Here is a 23,691-nt window from a genome sequence, read left to right as displayed (position 1 = left end):
TAATGTAACGGTCACTTAGCCTACTAGCCACCTCTGGTCCTGGTTGTGAGAGCTTTAATATGGCCTGGCCCTACAGATAACACCAATCACCAGGCTATTCATCACTTCTAATTCCCAGCTTTCTGGGTGGAAAAACAGGTTTTACATCCTTTCCTTTGAGAGGCCAATGCTGCATGCTTAACATTCCTGTGTGTGTTGACCTGTGTGTGCAAAGGACCTCTGTGCTTCCAACAGATGACCAAGCCAGGAGTATCCTGAGTGGCTATGTTTCAATGACTTTTGTAGAAAGTGCTACCATTTTGCTTAGTACATACTCTGTAACACTACACCTTCCCTACCCACACTCCGAAGCTGCCTTCTGATTTTCACCATTACATTTTTATCACCTTCTGATGTGTTTCACTGTGTTTGTCCATATCCTTTCTTAAGATGTTCTGTATGAGCAGTGATCTTTTCTTGTTCACTAAATCTCAACATCAGAGTACCTAGAAACAAAGATTGGAACACAGTAGGCACTCGGTAAATGAACAGACAAATTTTGGCATAGTTTTTCTTACATCCATTCAGAGGTACAGCATGCTCGACCTGAGGGTTGGCCTCTGAACACTGAACACATACATGATAGCTGCATTTTGGTGTAGGGAGGCAGAGTGCTCTGCCAGAAGCAAGAATCTTCAGATTCCCTCCCCCTTTTTTGCTGACTGCTGATAAGCTAGATTCTTGGGCCTTTTGCACAACAATTTAGCTCTAGCTATATACAATATACAAATAAGACTAGCAATGCCCACCTGTGATGTGAGTATTGGTTCCTGTCTTAGTTAGGGTTTCTATTTCTGTGAAGAGACACCATGACCACAGCAACTCTTATAAAGAAAAACATTTAATTGGTTCTGGCTTACAGTTTCAGAGGTTTAGCCCATTATCATCATGACAAGAGGTATGGTGGCATGCAGGCAGACATATCAGGAGAAGGAGCTGAGAGTTCTACATCTTGATCCACAGGCAACAGGAAGTGAACTGTGTACCACACTGGGTGTAGCTTGAGCATATAAGGCCTCAACGTCCACCTCCACAGTGACACACTTCCTCCAACAAGGCCACACCTCCTATAATGCCACTCCCTGTGGACCAAGTATTCAATCACATGAGTCTGTGGGGGCCATACCTATTCAAACCACCATACCTCCCTCACAGTATGATAAGATTACTTTGGAACTCTAGATGATCATATGAAGCATAGCAGGAAAAAACAAATGATTTCACTTTTGTTAAGAAACAACAACCAAAATGAGAAGTGGAAGTGGCCATGGTTGTTATACCTTAGCTCAAGGCACTTGGGTGGGATTGTGCACTGAACAAGCCATTGGTTTTTTGTTTTTTGTTTTTGTTTTTTTGTAACGCAATCCCCTACAGGGTAGGAAATTTCCAAAAGGTGCTAGCTGGATAGATTCATGGAAACCACTCATAAATTTAGAAGTTTATCCCCTAGGCCTACCTGGGTGATTCAGGTGATTGTAGACGGCCCCTGGGAATGGTCCTAGTAGATAAAGTCAGAGGCTGGTGATCACCAGAGAGGCAGGAGAGAGAGGAGGACTTCCTGAGGATGCTCTGGCTTTTCAGAGTAACATCTCACAAGAGAAAGGCTTGACCTGTGCTTCCCATTCCCCAGGCAAGGTGCTACTGAGACAGATGATGACCCCCAGATATCTAAATGCATGTGTGTTTGTTTATTTGTGAGCACCCCATATTCTGGTGCTTCCTCGTTTGCTACAGTGATACCCTTAAAATCTGCTTAAAATAGGTTTCAGTCATGGGGGATAAGCTACTGTTTCCTGAGCGGGCGCAGCCGTTCTTGCCCTTCCATCTCTCCACAGATTCCCAGAAACACGGCAGAAGTTCTTGGAACCATAAACTTCACAAAGTCCGAAGGTCTCAGCAGACCCATTGCAGATAGCCGAGGGTAGTGAGAGACACTGTGAAGAGCCACTGATCCCGCTGTAAATGACACAAAGACAGACAGCAAGGCTGAAGAGGGCTGCTGTGTGATAACAGCACTTCACATGGCTGCTGTGTAATAACAGCACATCGCACGGCTGCTGTGTAATAACAGCACTTCACATGGCTGCTGTGTAATAACAGCACATCACATGGCTGCTGTGTAATAACAGCACTTCACATGGCTGCTGTGTAATAACAGCACTTCACATGGCTACTGTGTAATAACAGCACATCGCATGGCTGCTGTGTAATAACAGCACATCGCATGGCTGCTGTGTAATAACAGCACATCTGCTGCTGTGTAATAACAGCACTTCACATGGCTGCTGTGTAATAACAGCACATCGCACGGCTGCTGTGTAATAACAGCACTTCACATGGCTGCTGTGTAATAACAGCACTTCACATGGCTGCTGTGTAATAACAGCACTTCACATGGCTGCTGTGTAATAACAGCACATCGCATGGCTGCTGTGTAATAGCACATCATCACATTCCCCGTGGGAATTCTTCAAGGCTTTGAGAAGCCCTGCAGTTAAGACAAGAGCCTCTTGGGCTGGAGAGATGGCTCAGCTAGCTCCTCTTGTTCTTGCAGAGGACCTGAGTTCCGTTCCCAGTACCCATGTGGCAGTTCATAACCAAATGTAACTCCAGTACCAGGGGATCCAATGCTGGGCTCTGACCTCCTCGAGCACCAAGCATACACACGGTACACACATACGTGGAGACAAAACACTCATTCACACAAAATTAGATGAATACATCTAAAAAAACAGTTTAATAATAAAAAAGAGCCTCTCTGCCTTTGTTTTAACCCGGTATTTCCTGTAAATTGTTAACCTAGAAATCATGCTTTGTATAAATCCAGTATAGATCCTTTAGACAGATCTGATTTTAAACATGGGGCATTCCTATGAACCCAGAAAGGGCCCACTTGAATTTCTTCTGTGTGCTGCCATATGTTGATTTCAGGCTGACCAAGGAAGAGAACTGTCTACCTTCTGGGCCACACCCTCATCTTTAAAGTCAAAAGAGGTCATTTTATTTGATCTCTCCAAGTAATGAGGCAAACGAAGTAGTTTACACTAACCACAAAATCTTGAAATGCATCTATAACCTGGGATGTCAAGGTGACAGCATGCTGAGTAAAAGGACGTGGAGTTTGGAGTCATATAGACCCTGTTCAGTGACAGCTCTGACTTACTACTTATGTCACCTTATGTAGCTAGAATTTTCCTGCCTGGCCCACAGTCAGGACAAATCTCTCTCACCCGCCAGTCCCACAGCTGCTCAGACCCAACCAAGTAAACACAGAGAGACTTATATTGCTTACAAACTGCATGGCTGTGGCAGGCTTCTTGTTATCTAGTCCTTATATCTTAAATTAACCCATTTCTATTAGTCTATAAGTTGCCACGTGGTTCGTGGCTTACCGGTACCTTACATCTCGCTTGTCATGGTGGAGCTGGCAGTGTCTCTCTGCCTCAGCCTTCCACCTCCCAGCATTCTCCTCTCTGCTTGTCCCGCCTATACTTCCTGCCTGGCTACTGGCGAATCAGTGTTTTATTTATTAACCAATCAGAGCAACATATTTAACATACAGAACATCCCACAGCAACCTTATATGAGGTACAGCGCTTGTGAGTCAAATCTGGATGCTAATACTGAATCTCCTGGGAGATGGTGACGTGACTTGGCAGGTAAAGGTACTTGACACCCAGCCTGACGACCTGAGTTCAATCCCGGGAACTCACGTGGTGGAAGGAGAGAACTGACTCCTGCAGGTTGCCCTCTGGCATCCACATGTGTGGTACGGCACACTCACACCCACATACATATATAATAAATAAATTAATTAATTAAAATTTAAATCTCAAGCCGGGCGGTGGTGGTGCACGCCTTTAATCCCAGCACTCGGGAGGCAGAGCCAGGCGGATCTCTGTGAGTTCGAGGCCAGCCTGGGCTACCAAGTGAGTCCCAGGAAAGGCGCAAAGCTACACAGAGAAACCCTGTCTCGAAAAACCAAAAAAAAAAAAAAAAAAAATTTAAATCTCCTGAATTAATCCATAGAAAGCACTTAGTATAGAAAGCTTTTATTGAGCAGAGAGTCACACTTTGAAATTACTTTGTCTCATGGTGCCCAGGTGTGGCCTGTGATAGTATCTATAGTCAGCTGTAGAGTGAGCATTACAGAAGACGTGTGGCTGAGAGCAATGACTGAAAATGAGGTAGATAATTTGGGGCTTGGGTTTGGTTTTTGAGCAAGAGACCAGTAGTTCAGGCTGGCCTTGAACTGTGGATCATCCTGTTTCCACTCCCCCAAAGCTATGATTATTATAGGCATGAGGTGCCACACATAGCTGAGGTAGATAATTTTATTCACCAGAAACTTTCTAAAAATGTTTTTGCAAGCGAAGATCTACAGATCCCAGTGGGCACACAGATGAGTGGGAAAGCTTAGGAGTCGTGAGCTGCAGGTCACTAGGGCACCATCAGGTTGTACAGAGGGAGGCAGGACTGATATACTGATGAGGCTGGGGCAGTGTGGCATGTGAGGCAGAAGGTGAATAGCGGGGGGGGGGGCAGCAAGGATGAGAGAAGAGCGAATATAATATCTGTTCAAAGCATGGAAACTAATGGATACAAACTTATGTCCCGAGGATACTTGTATGGTGTTAGCTTGTTGTGAATACATAAAATCCCCCAGGAATCGTGCTTTCAAAAAACCCATGCCAAAGCCTAAATATGTTTCAAGCCTTGCAGCCTTGATTTGTGTTACCTTTGGGTGTGATGTCATGAGACCATTAGATTTATCATAGATTCTCTGATTATATTCCTTTTTTCTTTTTTTTTTACTGTTTTATTCTAATCTATTGCCATTTATTACTAGATTCATCATTGTAACAGTGATTCATATCTCAAAATATATTGTTGTCTCAAATATATCATCTTTACTCTTATTTATATATTTTGTTTCATCATCTCTTCTATTATACAAGTTGTTATTTCATAAGATTTATTGGTATTTTATTTCCTCCATAGAGTACTTTATTTTGAAATCATGTTTTCCAGTTGGGTGCTTCTAGGAAAAATTCCCGTATGTGACTAACTCCACTGTACATAAAATATCTGGACCCAAAAACTGTCCCTGGCATCTGGCTTTATTGTGACTCAATTTTCAGGAAATCTAGTCCTTTTCCAATCTAGTCAAAGAATTGAACTATGAGCCCACAGTGGCTGGATTCTGAAATCCATGTTAGACTTTGTAACATCTGAGCTTAGAAGAGCCAAGTGGTGGTCCCCACTTTTTGCTACTGTAGGTTTTTGGTGATTTGTTCAAGGAGACAGATAAAGTATAAAGTGAACCCCTCACTCACCTATCTGACTTTTAGAATTAAACAGATATGGTCATGTGGATATGATAGAATTTATAGGGAAGACAAAACAGAAATTTTTACCAGGCATGTATTTAGAACCATCTAGCTTTGTATCAGTGGAGGGCAAAGTCACTGAAATCATAATGATTTTTATTCTTGTTTTTTTGAGATGAGGTACCACTACTCACTGTGAAGCCCTAGCTGGCCTGAAACTTGCTATCTCCTCTAGGCTGGCTTTGAACTAATGATCCTCTTGCCTCACTTTCTCCAGTCCTGGAATTACAGATGAAGTCTACCATGCTCAGTGATTCAGAGGTAGAGGTATTTGTAGTGATATTTACAAAGATCTCTCTGCAGGAGAGATTTAAGAAGGGTTAAAGAACACTGAAGTCTGAATGTTATGGGATTCTTTCTGTGACTGATGGATGTCCAGAATCCTGGCTTGACTGTAGATGGGAGTCTAGTAGTATGGTGTCATCAATGATGAAGACAGGTGGGCTTTATTTTAACAAGGACCACTTAGACGTGTTGTAACAGGAGGCAGGAATGGTTCTGGATGCAGAGCATAGGATCCCTCCTGCAGCAGTGTGAGAATATAAAGAAGAAGGCCAGGAGGGAAGACATGCACAGGATGGAGATCATGGACAGTTTGGGTCCCATAGCAGTGTTTCCAAAAGAGGCTCCAAGGATGCTAGTCATACAGAATGATGCAGTAGATAGTGGATGAAAAGGGGGCAGTACTGGGCAAACAAAGATAATGCAAATGGGCCCTGCAGAGCCTGTAGCAATGTACCGTGTGTCTGAAGTATCTCTGGGAAAAAAATGTGTGACATGAATATTTTAACCTTCCCTAAACTTACATAACCACAAAACTGGATGATCTCTCAGGGCTGGGGATATTGCTCATTTAGTAGAATGCGTGCTGAGCATACACAAGGTTCTGGGTCTGAGCTCCAGTACTACATAGACAGGTATAATTACAGCATTTAAGAGGCATAGGCAGGAAGATGAGAAGTTCAGGATCATCCTCAGTAAAATGGTAAATGGCTCAGTAGATGAATGGGTGAATTAATTTGGGCAGGTAGCTAAGAATTAGAGTAGGCAGGTATCAAAGTAAATAGAAAGTGTGTATGTCAGTGCTAATTAAAGGGATTGTTTTGAACCTAGACACCCCTGCCTTTGATACTTGTCTGTTTTATCCATCACTCCCTGTCCTGAATTCTTCTGCCACTTTCTTGTTTCCAGTGTAATATAAAGTAAGATTATTTATTTGAATGTATCCCCTTATAACCCGTTTCTTTTTTTTTTTTTGGTTTTTTGAGACAGGGTTTCTCTGTGTAGCTTTGTGCCTTTTCCTGGAACTCACTTGGTAGCCCAGGCTGGCCTCGAACTCACAGAGATCGGCCTGGCTCTGCCTCCCGAGTGCTGGGATTAAAGGCGTGTGCCACCACCACCCGGCCCCGTTTCTTTCTTACCTTTATAGTTGGTTCTGTTCTTGCAAACTCTCAAGTGAATCTCAGTGATACAGTTTTTGAAGATGTGGGGATGGTAGACTATACCATTATGCTTTGGAGCTGTGTGTGTAAAGGGTTGAGTACCTAGTCTACATGTTTATAACAAATACACACATACACATGCAGCCTTCTTCTGTCTTCAGATTCATCTGGCTGTGCCCACACTCCACCTTATTTATCTTGACTCTGATGACTAACCAAGGAAGATAAAGAAGATGATGATCTATAAAGTTTCATAGTGACCTTGTTGGATAGCAATGTGTTAAATTAATGCTGCTACTAAAGGAAGATAAGCCCCTGCCTCCACCTCCCATGGATTCAGGAAGACAGATGTAAGAAAGGTTTCTATAGCAAGCATTACAGTGTAGAGCTACTCACTAAGCAAATGATTTGACTGAGAAATCTCCAGGGTTTTGACTGGCTTTGTGATAATGATCTCAGCCTTAGTATAACCATAAGTTCGTTGCTTTTTTTTCCCCCCAGAACGCCAACCCGGCACCTCTATGGCCAATTCCAATACCGTTCCTTCAAGTTCAGCTGGGATCAGCAAGGAGCTGATTGATCTCCAGCCCCTCATTCAGTTCCCAGAGGAAGTGGCCAGCATCTTGACAGAACAGGAGCAGAACATTTACCGAAGGGTCCTGCCCATGGACTACCTTTGTTTCTTAACCCGGGACTTGAGTTCCCCTGAATGCCAGAGTTCCCTGCCCCGTCTCAAAGCATCCATCTCAGCATCAATCCTCACTTCTCAGAACGGAGAGCACAATGCCCTTGAAGACCTTGTGATGAGATTTAATGAGGTAAGGAACCCCTCAGACATTTCTGTATTGGAGCCAACATCCATGATTCTTAAGCATATTTCTCATCTGGGCTCTGTCTTTGATAACTCTTCTACGTATCTGTCTTGCCGATTCCATGATGGCCAACTTTCTTCCCAGGCCCTGAGATTGGCACCACACTGTCTTCTTCCTTCTCACTTCACCCTAGCTGCCTGCAACTCTGACGGAGTCTACAAACATCTTAACCCCTAGACTCCGTCCACCATTCCTAGCAGTGTTTTTAAGGCCTGTGTCTTAATTGTGAGCTTTGACAGCATGAAGCCTGGCCATATCACTTCTCCTCAGAAACTTAAAAGATCAGTGCCTGGGATTCCTCATAGAAGGAAGCATGGAGGTAGCTACTGAGGGGTATGAATCACTCTCCTCCCTTCTCTGCATCCTATCAAAATCCTCAACCCCAGAAAGTCACCTTAAAGCCTCAGAGAACATGCCAGAAGCCAGTGCTAAAGAGCACAAGTGTGACTGGAGTCTGGGAACACCGAAGACAGAACTTCTGTATGGCATCCAGGGATGGGGCAGGGGTGGGGAGCCAGTGGCTGGCATCCCTATGGCTTAGGTCAAAGAGGAAGTGGCAGGAAGTTGATGCAGGTCTTGGTCTTAAAGGACCCTTCTCTATATATAATGTGCCCCACAGTCATAGTTTTCTTTTTCTTTTCTACTTATAGTTTTAATTTCTTTTGCCCCAATTATTAAGTTACAACTTTTTCATATGGCTATTGTGTGTCCTTGGTTGGTTGAATTCCACAAACAGCACAGTTTCTGATTTGGGTCCCTAGTAAGCACCACCTAACGCTAAGAGGACTCTCATTGTGGGTCATGTGTATCTCTAGTTGACAGAGGGTCAGTCAGCCTTTACAAGGGCCCTTCCTAATTCTTGGCCTCGGTGTGCAGCCCCCATAGCTTTCCAGAAAAGATGCTGCCAGTGTTGGTAATACTATTGACCAGGATGAAGCCCTGGGTAAAGAAAGTGTTAGAGGCTGAACCCAACTGGCTCCATGTCCAGGCATGTCCCCAAAGCCCATTCCTCAGAGAGAAGCCTGTGTCCACAGGCATGGCAGCCTCATGATGACCATTTTACAAGCATCACTTACAATCTCTTCGCAGCAACGTGGGGGGAACAGCTTTCCCATCCTACCAACAGGGAAACCAGGGTGTAGGGACAGTCGCCGACTCAGATGACCAAGGATGGGTGGCTGCTGTGAGATCCAAACCCATATATTCTGGGCTTTTACCTCTACAGTATCCTGCCTGTCACCTGCATCGAGAGTGACACTTGCTATAGCTGCATTTTCTGTCCCGTCATAAACTAAAATGGAATCACTGGGCATCCACAGGGAAGCTTGGAAACCACACCAACCCAGAGTTGGGTTTTTTTTTCCTTTCTTTTAAATAAATCTCCTGGTGTTCTTGATTTTTCTCACTGATAAAAATGGTCGGGAAAATGAAAGTTCCTGTAAATGGAGTGATTTTACTGTTTCACAGCTTATTTCAAATTTCCAGCTCTGTTTATTCTCGCATCTGTAAGATCCTATTCTTGTCTTTTTTTAAAAAAAATAGACCTTAACTTAAAAGTGAATTGCCAGAAGTTTTAAAATCTAATTTTAAATCTAACTTGGACCTTTTCCATCACTGCCACAGCCTTGGGAGTCAGTGATGAAGCAGTGATTCGCCAGCTCAGAGCAGGGCCAGAGATGGGGCACCCACATCTGGGGTGAGGTATGCTGTAGACTATCTCTGAAAATAGTTCAGAGACAACTGCAGAACGTAAACAAGATTTCTGGGAAAACACTTCAACTACTTATGAGAATAGAGTGTTTTCAAGTATTCTCAAGCATCTATTTTCATACAAATCATGGGCAAACTAATTAAGACGTCAGACTGAGCAGTGATCAAAGGCAGATTCAAAGGGATTTCCACCAGCCAGTCTGAGTATAGCTCATACTGTTGCTCTATATTAACAGGTGGAAAGGCTGTGGAACATTCAAAAAGAATGATACAAGAGTGACTTTCACATACTTACAATGGACTGCCTCAAAATTAGTGTGGCTTTCCACAGTGAAATGAAAGGACATTAAGGGGGGGCGTGGCGGTGGGAGAGAGGTGGGTCCTAGAGGTCATTGCCAGTCAGCCTAGCTGAACTGATGAGTTCCAGATTCAATGAGATTACCCTGACTCCAAAAAAAAAAAAGGTAGAGAAATTGAAGTGGACACTGGCCTCTGGCCTCTATCTTTGCACACGTGCATGCACACACATATACACACACGTGCTGACACACGTCTGCATACACATGACTATGTACATACACAACACAAAAAAAGAAAGGAAAGCTCACCTGTTTAGTAGGTGCTCTCTGGACTGGATATTTTCACATATTTTAACCCCACTTCATCCTTTTCCAGCTGTCATGATCCTTGACTTGCAAATGAAGAAAGTGAAGCTTAGCCAGTGAAACAAATACTGTTGGTATTGAGGCAATTGGGAGTCCCCATGAGAACACAACAGCCATCAACGTTGTGTGTAGAACTGCTGATGCATTTCAAAGTTATTTAGCCAAAAGAAAGGGGATGAACCGGGCAGTGGTGGCGCATGCCTTTAATCCCAGCACTCGGGAGGCAGAGCCAGGAGGATCTCTGTGAGTTCGAGGCCAGCCTGGGCTACCAAGTGAGTTCCAGGCAAGGCGCAAACCTACACAGAGAAACCCTGTCTCAAAAAACCAAAAAAAAAAAAAAAAAAAGAAAGAAAGGGAATGAGAGATGAGGTATATGCAGGACCCCTAAGCAACTTTCCACAAGATCCTTGCTAATCACATGGAAGAATAGAACAGTGCAGAAACCCAACCACAGATACTGTCTCAAGGTTCCTTGACCAGTAGTGATACATATCCAATTGTGCCCTTACTTATCCTGCCTAAAGAGGTGTGATGTCCCCTCTGTGTGTTCTTGCCACAGAGGCAAACCTGAATCTAGTAATGGGAAAATGTCAAGTATAGCCGAGTTGAGGGACAGGCAATGCTCTAGAACCTGTCAAGGTCATGAAGGGTGAAAAACCTGAAGGGCTCTCAGCATTGGAGAGGAGACTTGACTAGTACGTGTAGCGTCAAATTCTAGTGAATATGATGTTGGAAAGGAAAGGACAGTGATGGGAAAGTAGTAAAATGTCAATAAGGTGTTTTTGATATTCAGCTGTAATTCAACAATAAGTCAACTGTACAGATGAATTAATTACTGTATTGTTTGTGTCCTGGTTTTCTTACTTGTGCTATGGTTGTGAACAATATTAGCATCCCGGGAAGGTGGGTGAAGAATATGTGGAAACTCTGTACTATTTCTACAGCTTTTTGGTAAATTTAAAACAATTTTAAAGTAAATTTTAAAACAACTCAGAAAGGCTGAGTCACTTGTCCAAGGTCACACAGTAGCTAAGTGGCTATCAGACCCTGGGTTTGTCTTCAGTCTGTCTTTTCTTACTGCCTTTCTGCTTTTTAAATTATGAAGCCAACTTCCTAATAAAGCTGGAAGTTCTGATTCAGAATTTAATTAGCCTAATCTCTTTCCATGTTTTTCTTTAAGTCTCTTGAGCATTTATCCTTTTTTATTTCTATTTCTATTTTTTTAATCTATATTCTATTTACTCGACTTCTGCCACCAGTGCCCTATTCATTTCATACATTTATGCAAGATATGATTTCTGCATGCCTACTGGGCCTTTGCCTTCTCTCCTTTCCCCACAATGATAGGCCAAACATACATTTTAAAATAAGAAATGAGCAATATCTCACCATGGAACTTAACAAAATTAGAAGCACTTCTCTTAAGAGTAGCAAATATATTCCTTAGCACATTGCAGGACGCTAAAGAGAAGAAAGAGAACGCCAACCATTGCAGTGTACTCGTCCCCAGGAGAGGCAGACATGTTTATTGGTGCAGTCAGTCATCCTGGCCCATTTATTCAGCACGTCTCAGGAACAGGCCGCTTGGTGGATATGCTCTGAGGAAAGTAAATAAGAGTCTGAAGCTGACAGAAGCTACCAGGGGCAGACAAATAACTACCAAAAAAGGCAGCAAGTGCATGCAGCTTAAGTGCTGCAGACAGCATGGGTGGAGGCGCTGAGGTGGGAGATTGAAGGCCCCACTGCTGAGCTCTGGAGTCTGGGGCTAGGCCTTGAGCGATAGACAATACTGGGGCCTGGGGGAATTGTGGGACAGGAGGGACATTGAGACAGGAAGACAATCCACCAAACATTTTCTGTCCCGAGCAATACTTCCTGGCATAGCAAGGTAGCTCACTCTTGAATGCCAGCAGAACTTATGAGCTAGACATTTCCCACATCCCAACGACTCTGTACATACCGACTTATCTGTAATGAGGGGAAAGGGAAGAAAATTCCTGATGTAATGTTGCATAATGTTTGTTCTGAGGAAAGTATGGCTAAAATGCAGCTCAGAAAAGAACCATGAAACAGCTGGACAGGTTTTGCTGACATGAGGAAGGCCAGGAGATAAATCACTGACAGCATTTCTTCCCATGCCCTTTTCCCTGCTCTGTGAGATTAAGGTGCCCATTAGGCAGGCACCTTACCCTGTCTTCCTCCTTCAGAATACCCAGAAGCCCATGGGAGGGAGAGGTCCTTAAGCAGATAGGCATCAAATCTATACTGGATTCAGCCCTGCATGTTTGATCTGAGAGACAGATCTCTGTGGACCTTCTTAGACTGAACCCGTCCCTCAGGCCATAGCCTTGACCTTCAGCTCTCAGCAGCCAGTGTGCCCTCTCTCTCTTTGGATGAGCTGCCCCACTTCCTGGCCACACACGAAGCCTCTCTCTGGGAGAGTCTCAAATTATATTCTTTTCACCCTCTTTCTCTCCCTTCACCCGGTTTCTGCTGCTAGCCCACATTCTCTTTGATCTTACTTTGTTTTTATTATCCTTACAATAAATCTTCAAGCCATTTTCCTCTTCTAGAAGAGACAGGGCTATTTTCCTAACGTCCTTTGCCACAGAGATCAAGAGCAGCTGAGAAGAGGTGAGTAGAGACTGAAGTCCCCCTTTTACTTCCCCTTGCTCCTTTTTGCAGCATGTCCATGGTGTGGAATGGGCTAAGGGGGGAACTTTCTAGGGTCACAGTTCCGAGTCTTTACTCCCCAAACCTAATGCCCTGTAATATGGCCTCTGCCCTTAGGTGTTGTTCACCTGTGATGACCAGTTTGCAGGATCTGTTCCTAAAGGGACTTTTGGACTCCACAGCCTGTCTCTGCTCACACCATGGCCATGTTCTCTTCCATGTCACAGATAGTTGTTATCTCTGGCTGGGGAGTCACATTCAGCTTCAGGGGCCCGTAACAGCAGTTTTTGCTTATTGAGTAGCTCTTGGCAAGACCACTTGTCTGGGCTCCTCTTCTATACCAGCTGGCGTGAAGGCAGGCCCTAAGCCCTGCATTGAGGCCCTCAGTAACAAAGGCACTCCAGAAGCCTCTGTACCCTGGCTATCTTTACCCACGTGTGGCTAACTGTGCCGTTCATCAACCTGCTTCTCTCAGACACACAAACTTGGTGGCCCCGAGCAACACTCTCTTCTTGATTATCCCTTCCACCTGGCATATTTCATGAAATGCATCAGTTCGGCAGTTCAAAGGTAACTTGTCTGTAAAGAATAGGCACAGCCATATTCCTAGGGAAAAGACAAACAAGAAAAATAAGCCATGTTTCTAGCTGGTAGTGGTGGTGCACGCCTTTAATTTCAGCACTTGGGAGGCAGAGGCAGGCAGATCACTGTGAGTTCGAGATCAGCCTGGTCTACAGAGTGAGTTCTAGGACAGCCAAGGCAACACAGAGAAACTCTGTCTTGAAAAACCAAAATAATAATAATAATAATAATAATAATAATAATAATAAACAACCGTGTTTCTAGAGAAAAGCAGTCTGAGCTCAGTGCCACATCCCCCCAGCTCCCCAGTTCCTTCTGTATTTCCTAAGTGCAGCCATCACTATAGCATATACAGATACTGGGAAGTCTGCCTTGTTGGCACTGAGGACAGACAATTTCTCTAAAAGGCAGAATATAGAATATAGGGTGATGGTGAGGTATGGGCCTTCACTTGAAATGTTTCGGGAGGTTATTTCTGAATTATATAGCCAACTGTGTTGAGAAATGTTTCCCATCGAAGTCTTTCCCTGTTTTATAAAAGCAGGCAACTGAACAAACCATCTGTTCAGGGCTACTGTATACAGTCTCTTCTTCAAATGAATACATTTGTAGGCAAAGAGGCTGGTAAAGTCACTTGAGGAAGTAAAATTTCAGCTCACTGGAAAACTCATTTTCTCCTTGACAAGAGCATGTCCTCTCCAAGAGCAGTGTTGACTGGGTGTGGTAGGATAAACCTGTAATCCCAGCTACTCAGGAGGTTGAAACAGGAGAAAAGACTTGAGCCCAAGAGTTTGAGAACAGTCCCAGCAACGTACCAAGACACGATCTAAAAACAAAAAACTACAGTGGACAATAACAGCACAGAGGTCCAGCATGCTGTGCGGCTTATCTGTTTGGTGGTTATCTATACTGGAGCTAGCTGATAGCAAATCTCACTCACAGTAGCATTTCATAGTGGCCAGGGATGGCACATTGTCACTTGGGGACAGCTTTGGAGACTAGCTGCTTGGAATTAATTCACCTTGCCTAGTTATCTAACCTGGAACCAACTATGTAATCTCTCAATTTTCAGTCTTAGAGATTGAATTTAGGGCCTTATGCATGCAAGGCAAACACTCTACCACTGAGCTACAGCCCTGTCCTGAATCCTTCCTCTTTAAAGAGGGTAATAAGTTAGTTATCTTTGTGATGCTGTGGCCAAATACCTGAGAAATATAATGTAAGGGAATAGGTTTGATTAGGGGTCATAGTTCCAAAGGGTTCAGCCCGCAATCATCTGGCTCTGTTTCCGGGCCCAGAGTGAAGCACATCCTAACAAAGGGAACATGTTCACCTCACGGTAGCCAGGCAGCAAAGAGGGAATGCCTACACACGTAAGCTCCCTTCTTTTTCCTTTTCTTTCCCATCTAGGCCCACTGGCCTTCAGGGTGATGCCACCCACATCCAGAGTAGGTCTTTCCCCCTTAAGAAATTCTTTCAGGAAAGGTCTTCATTGACACACCTAGAGGTAGAAGTCTACCTAACTAACCTAGGTGCTTCTCAAGCCGGTCAAGTTGACAATCAAGATAAAACATTACAGGTGGCAATAGTACCTGGCCCAGGGGGATGGTGTGGGGAAGCACTCATCAGAGAGTGAAAGTACAGGAGTTATTCAGTGTTAGAAGAGAACAAAGACAAAAAACAAACAAACAAACAAAAAACCACTACAATAACCATATTTTTTCAGAATAACTATCGACAACAAATTCCATTATAACTTTATTTTTATGTTCACTAGCCACTTACCAAGTGAGGACGTGGGCTTGGACTAGCTAAGTAAAAGATCTGTACTCTGATAGGATGAGAACAGGGGTGTTCTGGCTTCCCGAGCTATGTTCTTGGTGTAGTACTTCTTAACTGAACCTTGAAAAAAACCTTGCCGGGCGGTGGTGGCGCACGCCTTTAATCCCAGCACTCGGGAGGCAGAGCCAGGCGGATCTCTGTGAGTTCGAGGCCAGCCTGGGCTACCAAGTGAGTCCCAGGAAAGGCGCAAAGCTACACAGAGAAACCCTGTCTCGAAAAACCAAAAAAAAAAAAAAAAAAAAAAACCTTACGTCTGAAATTGGTTGTCTTCCTCTGAAGGAAACCATTTTCTCCCAGAGGATTCAGTACACCTCTCTGACTTCAACACACTGTTGACTTCAGCCCTAGCCTCCGTTTCTGATACTGAAAATATGGTAGTACCTCCTTCACACTGGGAGACACTCAGAAGGACCTATGGCAGGTCTGCTTTCTACAGTTTAAAAGTGTGTCCAAGAACACTTCAATCTTGAGACTGGTAGAAATAAGAATGCTATCCGTGGAAATGAAAATAGGCAAGAATTGTGACATATTTAAGTATGTTATTACTATCATCATTATTGTTAGAAATAGTAAAAGTGACGCAGAGAAACTGCAGCCACCCTTCAAGGCCTTGGTCCTTGGTGATCAGACTACCTTGATGGCCTTGGACATGGTGGGAAAAAGTACAGGAGCTTTAGTCAGAGACTGGGCATTTGAGCCTCTCTGTGACTGTATTAGCTGACCCTATTAGGATATTTGATTCAGCTCTTTGAAAAACCACTGTCTCAGAGATCTTTACTGCTCATGTAAGAGCCAAGGAGGAATGTATTTATGCTTTGCCAGGGATCTGCATTTGCCCAAAAGATTTAAACAGCCATAAATCCAACTGCCATCTCAATGCTTCTCTAGGGCACTTTTTTTTTTATACCAGTTTATGTCTCAACTTCTCAACTGCTGCTTTGAGCACAAAGGTATATTATAGTGCAGTACAGGCAAACCCCTGCCCTGGCAGAGTTTATGATCTAATAATGCCTAAAAAGCATCTCAAACAGAACTATTGCCTCCCCTCTCTCAGTTCTCATGGCACCCAGCATTTTCTCCCCTCCCCAGCACAGTCATCTTTCTCCATACCCATCATAGTTAACAGTGTCCCTCTCTTCCCAGGTGTTGAGGCTGATAACCTAGGGTTTATCCTTGGTTTACTGTTTTCCTGAACTCCCAGTATCCAAACCATCAGTGAGTCCTATTCATTCTTCCTAAAAAATGCATCCTGAGCGAGACAGCTCTTCCCAATTCACCTGCCAGCACCTTGGAGGCAGCCACCACTGCATCACATCCCTCCTGCTCTGTAATCTGCTCTCAACCCTGCAGCCAGAGTGATAAGTTTGTAAGCGTAAACATCGTGTTTCTTTGCTGAAAGTCCCCCTAACAGCTCAAGATCCTGCCTGAGTTTGCTTCCACCTGCCTTTCCATTCTAACTTCATACTGCCCACCCATTGTCTCTCTGGCTCTGGTCCAGGCACACAGAATTTCATTTTATTCCTTGAATGTATTTGTCCACATAACCTCTGTACTTGGTGTTCTGTCTGCCTAGGGCCTGTTTCTCTGGGTTATGCCACACTTGTAGACTTCTCTTGATCAAATTTTAGTTCAGAGTTCAAGGAAACTACTGACTTGGGTTGGGTTTTTATTTATTTACTTACTTATTTATTTATTTATTGTTTGTTTGTTTGTTTGTTTGTTTTTTCTCCTTCCCCTATCTCTTTAGACTCAATTTTTTTCTAACTTGTTCATGGCTATATCTCTCTTTCCTTACATAGTGCCAGGCATGTAATACATGTTCGATAAATAAATACCTAATAATTAATGATGCTGCTTGGTATTATCAAATATTTGTTGAAACAGATGCTGTTAGAAATACAAAAAAAACCCCAAAACATGCCTTTTTTAAGGGATTTGCAATCTAGTTCAAGGCATATTAGGTCTAAAATATTGAATAAACATACACAGAGGTGAAAACACAGTGCCAAGCACTAACAGTGTGGGAGAGGTGGGAACGAACAAGCACTCTGGGTTACAGGGAAGAGGAGGGCTCTACTGTGAAGTCTGGGCATGAGCCCATGTTCCAAATCATTCTCAGCGAGGGACTCTAGGCAAGTGCGATAGTTAGTCTTCATTGTCATGTTGACTGGCTTTGGGATCACCTAGGAGACACACCTCTGGGAATGCAAGTGAGGACCCTTCCAGAGAGGTTTAACCAATTAAGAAGGGAAGAGCCACCCTGAATGTGTATGACACTATCCCATGGGCTACAGGGCCAGCTTGGGTCCAAAGGGAGAAAGAAGAAGGTGAGCTGAGTAGCAGCATCCATTTCTCTCTGCTTCCTGACTGTGGATGCAGTGTGACAAGATGCCTCGTGTTCCCACTCCCATGTCTTCTACCTTGATGGACTTTAAACCATGAGCCAAAATAGTTCCCTTTCGGCGGTTATTTGATCACAGTAATGATAACAGTAACTGATGCAGCAAGAAAAGGACATCATTTCAGCTTCTGCTTCTCACCTTTAAAATGTGATTGTTTTATCAACTTTATATGCTTCTTGGGACACTTAATGTATACAAAAGCCCAGGATGGGTTCTCAGTAAACGACTGCTAGAGTGTTTCATGCCGAGTGAGAGACAAAGGCTATGTGCATGAGAGTTGAAGAGCAGGTCACAAGGAGCATTTCCCTTGAGCACGTCTCCAGTGTAGTGCTTTGGGTAGGAAGGGAGCTTTACCCAGGAGCAGTGTTAACTCAGCCTTGAGGAGATTTGAGGGCCATTAAATGCCATCATTCACTAAATGCATTTTCTCACCAGCTTTTTCTGAAAACTTTGAGCCTACACTCACCTAACACGTGTTTCTCTAAGGTAAGATGTTCATAAAAAGCCTTCTTAAGTCTAAGTCATGGTAATAATGATATGCAAAGGAAATTATCCTATTGAAAAGAAAGAGAAATTGGTTAATTTTACAACTATTTGAGGATATCTAATTTTTAGTGATAATAAAAAACTTTATTGATACTGAATAATGACTATAATGTTTTAAAATGAAAACGATTACATGCTAATATTGATCTAATTTTGCTAAATACAATTGTTTCTGAATGTATAGCTAGATATACAGTCATATAGATAGTAAAATATTTGCCAAATTTTTAGCAATTGCTCTCTTTTTAAAAATTTTTTCCTTTATATTTTATTTTATGCTTATGAATGTTTGCCTGTATGTGTGTTTGTACACCACAAGGCAAAAAGTGTCCACAGAGGTCAGAAGAGGGTGTTGAATACCATAGAACTGGAGTTATAGATAGTTCTGAATCACCGTGTAGGTACCGGGAATCGAACCCGGGTCCCCTTAACCAATGAGCCATGTCTCTCCAGCTCCACAATTGCTTTTTTTGACTGATAATACTACACATACTATTTACCTTTTTTTTAATCTTAAAATTGTTTCGTTGTATGTGGTGCTTTTAATATAAGAATATTTTCATACAAATGTATATTGTATGTTGAGCATATATAGCCTATAACCCCCTAGTCTCCCAGTGGCCCCTCTCCATCTTCTTTGTTTCCCCCAAACAGTCTGGCTTCTACTTACATGTCATATATACATATATGCTTCATGTATTTACATAAAATCCAGCACCACGTATGAGGGAAAATACATGATATTTGTCTTCCTGAGACTGGTATAATTCACCTAATATGATTATCTCCAGTTGCATCCATTTCCCTGCATAATTAATATATGTATTTGAGGAGTCCTAGAGACTGAAACATCATCCAGGGAGGCAAGTATTTCGCCATTGGCCTACAGCCCCAGCCTCTTCATCAGTGTTCCAACTGATGAAGTGATGATGATGGAGAAAGTGGTGAGGGGCTGCACTTGACCCTGGGCCTTGTACTGAGTCAGCAGCAGCTAAACAAATAACGTGTAATCATTTTCATTTTAAAATGATTTATAGTCCTTATTCTGTACCAATAAATGTTTTGTATTGTCACTAAAATTAGATATCTTCAAATAGTTGTAAAATTAACCAACTTCCCTTTCTTTTTGATAGGATAATTTCCTTTGCTTATCATTATTAATGTGACTTAGAGTTAAGAAGACTTTTTAATGAGTATCTTACCTTAGGGAAACACGTGTTAGATGAGTGTTTATTTGTTCCCGTTGTTTTTTTAAATTTCTTTTAAGTGTTTGAGATTATAACATAATTACACCGTTTCCCCCTTCTTTTTTCCCCCTCCAAACCCTCCCATATACCCCTCCATGTTGTCTTTCAAATTCATGTTTTCAGGGCTGACCATTTGATATTGGATAACCAACTCGTAGGCTCTTCCCTGGGGCAGATGGTTTCTCTGGCTCTCAGCATTCCTTAGTTGCCTACAGTTTTTTGTTTTGTTTTGTTTTGTTGTGTTTTGTTTTTGTAGGGTTGAGGCCTGGGGCCTCATGGACTTTCCCCTATCCACTGTAGCGTATCTACTGGTGTTGTCCTTGTTCAACTCATATTTAAGCAGTCATATTGGTGAGACTTAATGGGTCTAGCTTCTGACATTACTAGGAGACACAACCTAACAGCAAAGCCCTTGATCCTCTGGCTCTTAAAATCTTTCTGCCCCATCTTCCACAATGTTCCCTGAACCTTAGGTGCAGAAGTGTTTTGTAAATGTAGCCATTGGGAATAGGAATCACAACTCTGCATTTTGATTGATTGGTTGTGGTAGTTGTGGCTTTCTGTAATGGTCTCTGTTACTGCTGTTTTATTTTGTTTCTTGATAAGTGATGAGAGCTACACTTATCTGAGGGTATAAGAAAAATGTTTGGAGTATCGCCAGGGATGATGCTGGTTTAGTAAAGCGGTGGTTTGTAGGTTCTCTTCCAAGATTCGTGACTTCAATAGCCCTGGGTAGTTGGGTAGGCTTCCAGTACCAGGCATGATTTTCCCCTTGTTGAGTGGGTCTGAAGTCCAACTAGAGAGCTGTTGATTAGCAACAAGGTGTATGTGCCGCTACTGCCTAGTCATTGTGATTCATAGGCATGATAACAGGATAGGACTGTTGGTTGCTCCCTCCTTTGGAAGCCTCCATGGCACCATCTGGTACTGTAAAAGCTAGTCCTCAGGAAGGAGGCTTTCTGGTCCATTCTATCTCAGGGGCCTCTGGGCCCTGCTTCTGACATATATGGCATCTTTAGCAATAGGAACTTACCTTCCACCTCTGTGGGAAAACCAAGGGTAATAGCAATATCCTGTAATGCTTTGGGAATCTCTTAGACAACCTGACCTCAAAAGAGGACTTCTCATGCTTGATGTTGAGGTTTTTTGTTAGATGGTGTTTGGCTCTTGCGGGGAGCATGGTCAGCCCACATGAGAAAACATCATTTAAACTGTGTGTGTATATACAGACTTATGAACACTTCTCGTTCTTTATCACATTTCGTTTTCACACAACACTGAAGAGGGGGACTCATTGTATGCTAGTTATTTTTCTATCAATGTGACAAAATGCCCAACAGGAACAACTTAAGACCAGATTTCTTTTGACTCAGTTTCAGAGGCTTGAATCTGTCTTTGCAGGGAGGTGGAACAGAGAACACACATCATGGTGGCCAGGAAACAGAAAAGGGATATACACAGTCCACAAGGACATATTCTCAGTGAATTTCTCCTCCAGCTAACCCCCTTCTCCTAGGCATTCATTCCTCAATCCAATCACGTTGAAAATCAAGGTTAACCACTGCTTTATTTTGATAATAAGAATACTGAGGTTCAGAAAGGCTACACAATTTGCCCAAAATTACATAGCCACAAAGTGACTAGGCCGAAAGGAAACTCGGGCTTTTGTTGACATCAAAACCCAGAGTCTGCGCATACATTTAAGACTGCATCTTACAAAATAAATGTGTGTCATGGAATGCTGTTTGTTTGAATTTTTAAGAGTCACCCACTGAGATTAGGATGTGGTCTTCCAGCACAAGTCCTGTGGGATGTTTGCGTGTATTCTGTGGAAAGGCAGGGCCCGTGGTCTAACGTATAAGCCACACTGTGAGCCAACAATGAGAAGGAAGTTGTTTTTATTTTTCCCACTGTTATGTCAGTGCACATGAGGACTCTCCCATTCGAGCATTACACAAAAATTCTGAGTGCCTAGAGGTTGGCACACACTACAGGACCAGCATAGAAAGCCCTGTGGGTAGGAAAGAGGTGGGCCTAGGCCTTGAGGTCTTGCTTGCCAAAGCAGCCTGCCTACAAGGTCCTTAAGAAGCTGGGAAGTAACAGAGGGCGGAGTGTTCCACTGGAGGTCAGAGCAGGACAGACGCCAAGCAGAGTGAGGTCTAGATCCCTCTCATCCTGGCTCATGGGTCTGACCACGTGGGCTGACGAAGTGAGATCTTAATCCCATTGTTCAAATTCCATAAGCCTCAGGCAATTGCAAGTTTCATTCCTTCTCATCTCTCCTCATACTTTAAAAGTTATACAGACAGTAAAATTGTGTGTACGTTATTAGGGTAGAAATAAAAAGCATGCAGGACTGGTTCTGGAGTGGATGCAGCCAAGACATTTATCAACACACCCAACCTGGATACTCTTCTTCCCCTTCTCCAGGTGCCCACAGCCACCACCATTACTCTGCTCTTTTAGAGATGACGCCCCCACAATAACACACCCCAATCCATGTTAAAGCTGTCCAGCAAGAGAGATTTTTTTTTTTCTGTTGCTGGCATACAGTCCAGGGTCTATATGTGCTAGACAAGCTCTAGCAACTGAGTGGATTCACAGGCCTAAGAAAGATGCTTTGAATTTGCCAGCGTTTCACACGTGTTTTAACCACTGTGTTATTTCCGATCTTTTTCCTGCATTGTGCAAGAATTGTGTAGCACACACTTTTCTTAAATCTACCAAAACAACAACAACAACAAAATTAAGCAATAAGAGATGTATGTGTAAAATATTTAAAGTATCCAATAGTTGAGGGACTCATCTCCTCCCTCCAGGTTAGACAGGGCTGAACAGTAACCAGAGGAAGCCCACAAGGAATACAGCAGGGAGAGCACATCGGGTGAAGAATCCAACCTGCTCAAACGTGCTAGGCAGGATGGCTCATTGTAGACTGAAGAAAGAACTGGATACAGGAAGATCCAGCAGAAAAGAGTGGCCGCAAACTGTAGCTGACAGGGGGGATGCTTAGGATGATAGTGAAAATAAGTGGAGAAAATATTCTTAGATGTTTTGAACAAAGAATCCCAGTATGCCAGTGACTAGATTGAGTGGCAAGGCTGGATGACAGAAGAGTCAAGACTAACTCAGGTTTTCCAGGCAGGATATTTGGGGTAAGTAGGCTGCCTGTGACATCATTCAGATAGTTACAAAGATGATCCTAGGTAATCAAGAATGTACACTGTATTTTAGACATTCACAGGTTCAAATCCTGCTCCCTCCCTTAATTATTAGTAGGGCCTTTGACCAAATTATTTAGCTGAGTTCCTTCCATCAACTGTGAAAGAGGGCTGTGTAGTTTCCTCACAGTAAATGGTTGTAAAAGTTTGTTAAGACCATGAATCTTTAGTTTAGGATAGGCTCCAAATGCATGGTAGGTGCTCAATAAATGGTATCTGTTGTTTCTTTACTTATGAACATTATTACCATCATTGTCATCCTGTAGGATGGGGCCTGTAGGTTTTACAGTAACTGTAAAGTACGATCTTAAAGTGCCTCCTCTAGGCAGAGATGATGTGCTAGACGGTGGTTCCAGATACAATTTTGGAGTTTGCCCTCTAGAAGGACTGCATGTCCAGGGCAATCAATCTGTTCTCTAAGACATCAAGTATAAGAGAAATTACAGGCTTTGATGAAAAGCTTTGGTTACACCCACTGCCATGGTGGATAACAAAATATCTAGTGAGCGTGGGGTTGTGGGCATCGGAGAGAATCAGACTGAGTGATGGAAATCCAGAGGGGAAGAAATTACAAGTTGGGTATCACATTATACTGAGTCTATGAGGTTGAGAAGTGCATGGCTAGCCGATTACAGGCTGGCACAGAATTGCTCTCCTCATCTTCAGATTGGCACTCTGGAAGTGTATCCTGAGTTGACATTTGCAGGAGGATTTCTACAGACTACAATAGAGTGTACACACAGACACAGACACACACAGACACACAGACACACAGACACACACACACACACACACACACACACACACACACACTGTATACAATAGTTAAAGGAACAGACGTGTGTGGTGATTTGTGCCTCTGATCCTAGTTCTTAGGTTTGGAGGCAAGGGGATCAGGAATCCAAGGCAATCCTCAGCTACATATTGAGTTCTAGGCCAGCCTGGGCTACATTAAACCCTGTCATAAAAAGAAAGGAAGGAAGGAAAAAAAGAAGGGAGGGAAAGAGGGAAGGAGGAAGAAAGGAAGGGACAATTTTGCTCAGCTATGAGGCCTCTAAGG

At 43.1% G+C, this 23,691-nt stretch overlaps 1 protein-coding gene across 1 annotated transcript in view; it reads left to right on the top strand.

Annotated features, from left to right (window-relative positions):
* Positions 1–23,691, top strand: part of Plce1 (phospholipase C epsilon 1) — a 263,328-nt gene that overhangs the window by 113,478 nt on the left and 126,159 nt on the right. The window contains exon 3 of the mRNA XM_059258527.1: positions 7,373–7,689. Within this exon, the coding sequence (XP_059114510.1) occupies positions 7,373–7,689 (317 nt within the window). The remainder of the gene's footprint in view (positions 1–7,372; positions 7,690–23,691) is intronic.

Source organism: Peromyscus eremicus, chromosome 1 (assembly GCF_949786415.1).
Source record: "Peromyscus eremicus chromosome 1, PerEre_H2_v1, whole genome shotgun sequence".
Lineage (NCBI taxonomy): Eukaryota > Metazoa > Chordata > Mammalia > Rodentia > Cricetidae > Peromyscus > Peromyscus eremicus.
The sequence above is the reverse complement of the archived record's forward strand: the minus strand, read 5'-3'. Positions and strand labels throughout refer to the sequence as shown.